At 45.2% G+C, this 9,463-nt stretch overlaps 1 protein-coding gene across 2 annotated transcripts in view; it reads right to left on the bottom strand.

Moving 5' to 3' along the window:
* Positions 1-495: 495 nt before the first annotated feature.
* LOC143933809 (transmembrane protease serine 4-like) overlaps positions 496-9,463 on the bottom strand; it is an 81,880-nt gene continuing 72,912 nt past the window's right edge. For both annotated transcript variants that reach the window (XM_077456866.1, XM_077456865.1), the window contains exons 12-13: positions 7,342-7,497; positions 496-1,261 (exon numbers count right to left, since the gene is read on the bottom strand). In XM_077456866.1, the coding sequence (XP_077312992.1) occupies positions 1,241-1,261; positions 7,342-7,497 (177 nt within the window). In that variant the 3' untranslated portion in view covers positions 496-1,240. The remainder of the gene's footprint in view (positions 1,262-7,341; positions 7,498-9,463) is intronic.

The raw sequence follows: 9,463 nt of genomic DNA, 5'->3' as shown, positions 1-9,463 counted from the left end.
AGAAATTGGCTTGGTAGGGGGGCACATGGAGAAGAAAAGAAACCAAGATTGGCAGTGAAGGACCCCAGAAGAGGAGGTTTGGGGTTTCTCTGTGCAAAACCATTTACTATCTGATTAAAGTAGCTGGGCACTTTCACACATGGGACTGTGTCCAGATACCCTCTGTTCTTCTAGTCTCACAAGAGCTAATCAGGCCTTTGATAGCAATACCCCATCCACTCCTGCTTCTACTGAATTACATTAATGGTGGCATCAGGATGGCATTTAGGAAAAGCAAGAGCTATTCCAAATAGACAATGCAATGAGGGAAGTAGTGGGCTTGGACTAAAGATCAGCGGCAAATTACTCCGTCTAAGTGTGATATCATTATCAACGGACTTGTTTTACTCTTTTTGAAGAATAAGATTCTAGGTCTAGGTCAACTGTAAGCATCAAAGACTCAGGTTCCTTATTATAAACGTAAGTATATTTAAAATATACTGAAAAACACAATAGTTTGATTTAATTTTTATTCAATATACCATATACAAAATCTAAAATACATTATTTACATGTGCTTACAAATATCTGAGGATCCACACTGAATTCATCGAGAAGATTTCAAACTGAGCATATACAGGTTTTGTGAATTGCTAAGTACCTCTAAATACATTTTAGTGAAGTGACTGTCTGCGGAGGTGTGAGACTTACTGAACTTTGCAAGTCAACAACAAAATTATATCTTGCCGGACATATATTAATGTTTATGAATTAATACAAATCGTCGATATGTTTTGCCATCTTTTCACGTTCGTCCTTCTATCAGCGGTCATATTTAAGAGGCTGGTAAGTTCACCTGTAACAGATCAGTAATCATGGCTCCTATAACTCAGTGAGACCTCCAAAGTACTTCCATACTTTGTAAGCACTTTGAAGATTGTGACTGTTGTAAACAGGTTTTTGTAGTATATAATAAAATTCAACATGAACATATAACAAAAAAATCATATTTACGCTACAGTACATTTCATTTTGAGAACATCGGATAAAAAAAATAAGTTTATATTGCACAGTTTAGTCCATAATGGGTCAAAACGTCATTAATATTCATACTCATGCTATAAAACATGGAGAAATCTGAGGAAACATCACACTCTGGACCTGCAGAGTATAGGACTGTGATATAGCACATTGCGTTTCTCCATCTGCATCTTCCATCTTCTTTGCAAGTAGAAGAAATAAATAAAATTGAACCCGTCAATCACTGTGGCTGCAATTCCCTCTGAAAAAAAAAAAAAAAAAGAAACTCACATTTTTAACTAGTTGAATACTGCCAGCAGTAAAAAAGAGAAAGAAGAAAAGAGCTTCATGCAGTGGCTTATAGCCACAATCCTTTTACAATTCTAACTGAATTGTAAATATATTGGAACATACAGTGCCCATTTTTTTTCCATAGTTTGCCATGTTACAAACAAAAATGTAAATGTATTTTATGAGATATACCAACACAAAGTGGGACATAATTGTGAAGTGGAAGGAAAATGATAATAGGATTTTTTGTACGTAAAATCCTTTTCTCTGTAATTCACCGACTGACACAGCTCCTCTCTTAGCCATTGGGTTGTTACGCCACCTTTAGGAGAAGACTAGGCATTACATGTTATGAAGAACACAGAACTCTTAGTTACACCCAAAGGTCGGTCCCTTAAGGAACAACCCCCCAGCCTGCCATGCAGCCTCAGTATGTCAACAAGCAGTATTACGTAAAGAAAATTAGGAGGGGCGGATGCTGTGTCAGTCGGTGAATTACAGAGACAAGGAATTTACGGCGAGTACAAAAAATCTTATTTTCGCTTATATTCACCAACTGACACAGCACCTCCCTTAGCCATTGGAACGTCCCCAAGCAGTGCCAAAACAAGGGGTGGGAAAAACAGCATAAAAACTTCATCCACCATGGCAAGTGGGAACTAGTATAACTTTACCCACAAAACGATAGTGTATGGCAAAAACACCACAAAAAAACAGGGTGCTCCTCAGAGAAACCCTACCTTCAAACCGCACCAAAACTGCGGTAACAAATGCAACAGTGCATTAACTTAAAAGGTACTGCGTTTTTACCCCAAAAACTAGGAAAAAAAAATTGCAAATGCAACTATACGGCTGCCTGCAAAACTTTGCAGCCAAAACAGGCATCAGCCGATGCGCTGACATCTACCTTGTAGAATTTTGTAAAAGTGTGCACAGACAACCAAGTCGCTGCTTTACTCACTTGAGCGACAGGCGCTTGATATCGGAAGGCCCAAGACGTTCCGATTGTCCTTGTGGAGTGAGCCATGACTGGAAAGGGGGGCACCTGCCCCTTCAAGGCGTAGGCTTGTACTACAATCTGCCTGATCCACCTGGAAATGGTGGCCGACGAGACAGCCATGCCTTTCTTTGGACCAGCCACCGAAACAAACAGTGAGTCTGACTTCCGGAAGGGAGGCGTGGCAGACAAATACACCTTCAGAGACCGAACCACGTCCAGGGCATGAAGGGCCACCTCTTTAGGATGTGTCGGCTTAGGACACAGAGATGGTAACACAATGTCCTCATTGATGTGAAACGCCAAGACCACCTTCGGCAGAAAAGATGGTTGCGGACGCAACACCACCTTATCCTTGTGGATAACCAGATAGGGCGACTTGCAGGGCAAGGCCGCTAGGTTCCCAAACACTCCTGGCCAATGTGATGGCCACTAGAAAGACCACTTTCTGGGAAAGAGTCAACAGAGCGATCTCTCTGATATTTTCAAATGGCAGTTTTTGCAGCGCCGACAACACCAGATTCAGGTCCCATGGAGGAACGACATGCCGGACCCCCTGGACAAAAGTATTCACTAGAGAGTGACACGCCAGGGGTCGCTGAAAAAAAGACAGCCAAAAGCTGATATTTGTCCTTTAATGGTGCTTAAAGCCAATTTCTGGTCTACTCCTCACTGAAGAAACAGCAGGATCCTGGATATAGAAAAAGAGCGCCAATGCCATCCTTTCTCCTCACACATGGAAATGTAGGCCTTCCAGGTATGATATATCTTTCGAGAAGATGATTTCCGTGCTCTCAAAATTGTCGGCATCACCAAGTCTGACAGACCCGGTTCCTCAACACCTGTCTCTCAATAGCCATGCCGTTAAAGCCAGCGATGGTAAAGCAGGATGGAGAATCGGATCTTGAGACAGAAGGTCCTCTCGCAACGGCAGTTGCCAGGGAGCGTCTGCCACCAGGCGCACTAGGTCTGCATACCAAGGATGCTGAGGCCAATCTGGGGCAATCAGTATTACTGGGATCCCCTCGGTTTCCACTCTGCGAAGCAGACATGGTAACAGTTTCAGTGGAGGAAAGGCATAGATCAGCTGGTACTGATCCCACAGAGCCACCAGCGCGTCTGACGCGTCTGCCCACAGATCTCTTGTCCTGGACACAAATCTCAGCACATTCCGATTGAGATGGGAGGCCAGAAGATCCACGTCTGTGGTGCCCCACCGCAGGCACAGTAGCCTGAACACCTCTGAATGCAACGCCCATTCTCCTGGGTCCAGCAGCTGATGACTCAGATAGTCCGCCTGCCAGTTCTCTACTCCTGGGATGTAAATTGGCGACAGGGCAGGTACATGCCGCTCTGCCCACTGAAGTATGTGAGCGACCTCCCGTGCGGCAGCCGAGCTTCTTGTTCCTCCCTGGTGATGGATGTATGCCACTGCTGTGGTGTTGTCTGACTGGATCCTGATCGGACCCCCTCGCAGTCTCATCGACCATGTGGAGAGGCATAGCCTGATCGCTCTCAGTTCGAACAGACTGATCGGCAACTTGGATTCCTCTGTCGACCAGAGGCCCTGAGTCGACTGAACCCCCATTACTCCACCCCAGCTGGATAGGCTGGTGTCCGTTGTGATCACTGTCCATTTCAGAGGTAGGAATGACTTCCCGGACTGAAGTACCGGGGACCTCAGCCACCAGAGCAGTGAATCCCTGACTGACTCACCTGGATCTGTAGATCCAGGGACAACGGAGAATTGTCCCACTTTGTCAAAATCTCCTTTTGCAGGACTCTGGTGTGGAACTGGGCATATGGTACCGCCTCGAAGGAGGCCACCATGAGTCCCAGGACTCGCATGCAGAAGAGAAGTGACGACCACTTGCGGTTCATCAGCAGCTTTACCGTGGCTTTGAGAGTCTGCAGATTGTCTGAAGTGAGAAACACTCGCTTCCATGGAGTCCAGCAGCAAGCCGAGGTACTCCAAACGCTGAGTCGTTACGATCACCAACTTCCTGAGGTTCTAAAGCCACCCAAATTCCTGCCGGGTGATCGCCACATCCTCCTCTAACTCTGAGGTGGAAGATGCTCTCAGGAGGAGATTGTTTAGGTAACCCACGATCACGATCCCGCGTTGCCGTAGCAATGCCAAAATAGGAGCCAATACCTTGTTAAAGACTCGGGGGGCTGATGCCAAACCAAAAGGGAGAGCCACAAACTGGTAGTGGGCTTCTCCGACTGCAAATCGCAGAAACTTCGGATGCCGGAGGCATATGGGTATGTGCAGGTATGCATCCAGGATGTCTAAGGACGCCAGGGAGTCCCCTTCATGGACTACAGCAACTACTGAACGAACTGATTCCATTCTGAACCTCTGTACTTTTACAAGTAATTGAGAGCTTTTAGATCCAATTTGGATGTACCCCTTCCTTCTTGGGAACTACAAACAGGTTTGAGTAAAACCCCTGGAAATGTTCTGATTCCGGAACAGGTACAATCACCCTTCGATTCAGCAGGTCCCTTACCGCCCTCAATAGGGCCTTCCGGGGAGCCGGGAGTGCGGGTATACTGGAGGGGAAGAATCTGTTCTGCGACCAAGAGAGGAACTCTATCTTGTAGCCGGAGATAATCAGATCACAGACCCATTGGTTGGACAGTTGAGAGGACCACTGGGCTGCTAACTCCCAAAGTCAACCCCCCCACCCGAGTTGTGGGTGGGGGCAAACCTTCATGCTGTAGCACTTTTGTTCGCAGGCTTGTTAGGCTTGCGGTTCCAGGGACGCTTCTGTCCTTCTGTGGTCGTCCTGTCGGGCTGAGAACGTTTGGCCGAAGCTCCGGGCGGACGAAAAAGCCATTTGTGAGCGGAAAAAGAGGGCCCTTGCCTACGGCATGACTCCTTAGCCTTCCTGGCCTGTGGGAAAAGTGTACTCTTACCACCTGTGGCATTTTTAATAATGTCACCCAAAGAGGCTCGAAAGAGCCGGTCACCAAGGAAGGGAAGATCCGTCAGGGCTTTCTTGGATGCCTGGTCAGCAGACCAGCATTTTACCCAAATCAGGCACCTCAGCACCACTGCTGACACTGAAGCCCTGGATAACAGAGGGAGAGTATCCAGGGCCGCGTCACAAACATACTTAAGGCCTTGCACTAGTTGGTCTGCTAGTTCAACGCACACAGGAGAAGCCTGTTCTCCCAATTCACAGTGCAACATTTTGGCCCACTCAGTTAGTGTCTGCGACACAAGTGCAGATGCCAGTACTGGTCTATGGTTGACCCCACAACCGTAAAATAAGGAACAAGTCACTGCCTCGGCCTTCCTGTCCGTGGGATCCTTAAATGCAGGAGTCCCCTCTACTGGGATCATGGTTACTTTGTTTAACCTGGATACTGGGGGGTCCATGACCACTTTTTGAGAAGGCTCTCCTCAAAGGGGTAACGCGCCACTATGTATTTGGGGACCGAAAAGGTTCGTTGCGGTCGACCCCATTCCTTGTAAACACCTTAGGTGAATGGGCTGGCTTACGGGACCCAAAAGGGACTGCAACATCAGCAGAGGGATCTCTTGGCTCCTGAATCTTCAGGGTATCACGCACATCTGTGATAAGTGCTCCAAATGCGTTATGTGTGGCAGAAAACAAACACATCACCTGGAATACACATTCCCACAGTGAAATGTGGTGGCAGCATCATGATGCGTTTTCTTCAGCGGGGACCTAGTCAGAGTTGATGGGAAGATGGATGGAGCCAAATACAGACAAATCTTAGACGAAAACCTGTTATGCCCTGTACACACGGTTGGAAATTCTGATGGAAAAGGTCAGATCGGATTATGGTGTCGGAAAATCCAATCGTGTGTGGGCTCTATTGGAATTGTTCCGTCGGAAATTCCGACAGGGAAAAAGCTTGAGAGCTGGATCTAAAATTTTCCGACAACAAAATCCGATCTGACTTTTTCTGATAGTTTGTACAGAATTCAGACAAAGTACTATGCATGCTCAGATTAAATTACAAGACCAAAGCTATTGGCTACTAGCCTCTACGTAGTCCCGTCGTACACAACATATGTCACCTCGTTCCGAATGATGGGATTTTCCGACAACTTTGTCCGACCGTGTGTATGCAACACAATCAGATGGATTTTGTGGTCGAAATTTCCGACCGTGTGTACAGGGCATTGGAGTCTGCAAAAGACTTGAGACTGGGGAGGAGGTTCACCTTCTAACAGGACTACGATCCTAATCATACAGCCAGAGCTACAATGGAATGGTTTAGATCAAATCATATTCATGTGTTAGAATGGCCCAGTCCAGACCTAAATCCAATTGAGAATCTGTGGCAAGACTTGAAAAATGCTGTCTACAGGCGCTCTCCATGAAACGTGATAGAGCTTGAGCTATTGTGCAAAGAAGAACGGGCAAAAATTCCACTCTCTAGATGTGTAAAGTTGATAGCGACATCCCCAAAAGACTTGCAGCTGTAATTGCAGTAAAAGGTGGTTCTACAAAGTATTGACTCAGGAGGGCTGAATACAAATGCACGCCACACTTAATTTGTATTTCTGCCAATTTCCGAGATTCACACAGCCCCACCAATACAGCATAGTCATGTTGGTGACCAGGCTTTGTCCTGCCCGCAGTCTGTTACTGGACAAAGATCATGCAGTAACAGACTGATTAGGTCCTCTTGGCACTCTAACTCTTTCAGTATGGTCATCCGGCGGGACACCCAATTGCCCCCCCCCCCCGTTACCAGCAGAGAGCTGATGGAAAGGGGATTGCAAAAGACAAAAATACAGTCAGTAGGTATTTATAATAGTTGCATTTAAAATATAGTGATTATGAAAACAAGCTCAAAAGTCCAGTTGCTCAGAATGACCAACCAGAATTTAGTTTTTTCCATAAAATAGAAGATGCCTGACACAATGAAACTGTAAAGTTGTGCTGATTTTCTTTTCTACATGTTATTGAATAAGCCCCTTTAACTTTGTGTTAGTAAAGCACAATGACAAATTATATCAAAAACGCTTTTATATATGACTTATGCCAAAATAGCTTTAAATAAATTACCTTCATTATGCTGGTAATCCATGCTACAAATGGGGGAACATTAGTATATACCCCAGGTTTTCCTGCTCGTGCACATCCATCTCCCCAGCTCACGATGCCATTTTGTTGCCAGAGGGAGTTGGGGCCCAGTGACACCAATGGGCCACCACTGTCACCCTGAAAAAAAGGATAACATTTACTGAAACATCTCAATCTTTTTCTTAAGGTGAGTTTTCAAAAATAAGGTAAAGCCATAGTGTTGTAGCAGGCAATGGCATTGGGCTCAATCCACGAATAGTTATTTTACTCTTTAACTACTTGCCGACCAGCCGCTGCAGTTGCACTGCGGCAGGTTGGCATGACTGTGCAAATTGCCTTCATCGTACGTCAGCTGCTTTAAGAAGCTATAGAGGGCACCGATGATCATTCTCAGAGAGCCAGAACGGGGATCTTTCAATGTAAAAAAGACAGATCCCCATTCTGACAGGGGAGTAGAGAGATATCTGCTGTTCTTAGAGATCAGGAACAGCGATCTGTCTCCTCCTCCATTCAGTACACCAGTGGTGCCTGGGGCTCAAAATGTTTGGGGGGTGCAAACAAGCTCAAAAATACTGACACCTCCGCCCCATCAGATGCAGCCCCTTGTACCAATCAAATGCAGCCACCTGTGCCCATCCAATGCAGCCACCTGTGCCCATCCAATGCAGCCACCTGTGCCCATCCAATGCAGCCACCTGTGCCCATCCAATGCAGCCACCTGTGCCCATCCAATGCAGCCACCTGTGCCCATCAAATGCAGCCACTTACCCTGGCAATAAAAAAAGTGAGAGAAAAAGCACGAAATGTCTTGCATACAACCCACCCCCCCCCCCCCACCCGCTCAGGGCTCACAGCTGCTGGCGGGGCTCGCCGGCTCCCCCCACCCCCACGGGAGATCCGAAACTTACCTGAAGAGCATCCTCTGTGTCTCCACTCTCCTCCACCTTCAGGCATCAGCAGCAGCGGGGGTGTCCGCTCCTCTCATGCTTCCTCCGCTTGCCAAAGCGCCACTAGGCATCCAATAGGTTTGCCTGGCCCTTTGGCCAATCGGGAAGCAGGAAAATCAATTTGATATGGTTTTGGGTGGGATCAGGGTAAAAAAAAAAAAACTGTTTCCAGTTCTCTGAGCAGGGAACTGACAGATCGTCTGTTTGTACAGAGTATGGACAACAATCTGTTAGTTTCCCTGCACAGTCCCATCCCCCCTTCCATTAGAACACAAACTCTAATATATATTAACCCCTCCCCTGGCCCCTACTGTTAACCCTTTCACTGCCAGTGACATTTTTACAATAATCAATGCAATTTTAATTGCTGTATCAATGCCAATGGTCCCAAAAATGTGTCAAAATTGTCCGAAATGTCTGCCATAATGTCGCAGTCACGATAAAAAAAAAAAAAAAAGATGATCGCCGCCATTACTAGTAAAAAAAAAAAAATTTATAAAAATGCCATAACTTTTTTTTTAACCAAAAATATGTAGAAGAATACGTATCGGACGAAACTGAGGAAAAAAAAATTTTTAATATATTTTTGGGGGATATTTATTATAGCAAAAAGTAAAAAATAATGTGTTTTTTTTTTAAATTGGCGCTCTTTTTTTGTTATTTGTTGTATAGGGGAAAAAATAAAAACCACAGAGGTGCTCAATTACCACCAAAAGAAAGCTCTATTTTTTGGGGAAAAAGGACGTCAATTTTGTTTGGGAGCCACGTCGCACGACCACGCAATTGTCAGTTAAAGAGACACAGTGCCAAATTGCAAAAAGTGGTCTGGTCTTTGGCTAGCAAAATGGTCCGGGGCTTAAGTGGTTAATGGCGGGTCATTTTTTGCGATACAGTACTGCGTCCCTTTAACTGACAATTGTGTGGTCGTGCGACGTGGTACCCAAACAAAATTGATGTATTTTTTCCCACAAATGGAGCTTTCTTTTGGTGGTATTTGATCAAAGCTGTTTTTTAATTTTATGCACTATAAACAAAACAAAAGTGTGACAATTTTGAAAAAAAAAAAAAAAGACTGCCATTATACATATCCAAAAAATGATTTTATATATATATATATATATATATATATATATATATATATATATATATATATATAT

This window comes from Lithobates pipiens, unplaced genomic scaffold (genome assembly GCF_037356315.1).
Source record: "Lithobates pipiens isolate NorthernLeopardFrog02 unplaced genomic scaffold, aLitPip1_a1.2 Scaffold_27, whole genome shotgun sequence".
In the NCBI taxonomy this organism is placed as follows: domain Eukaryota; kingdom Metazoa; phylum Chordata; class Amphibia; order Anura; family Ranidae; genus Lithobates; species Lithobates pipiens.
Note: the sequence above shows the minus strand (reverse complement) of the source record. Positions and strands in the feature narration are given on the sequence as shown.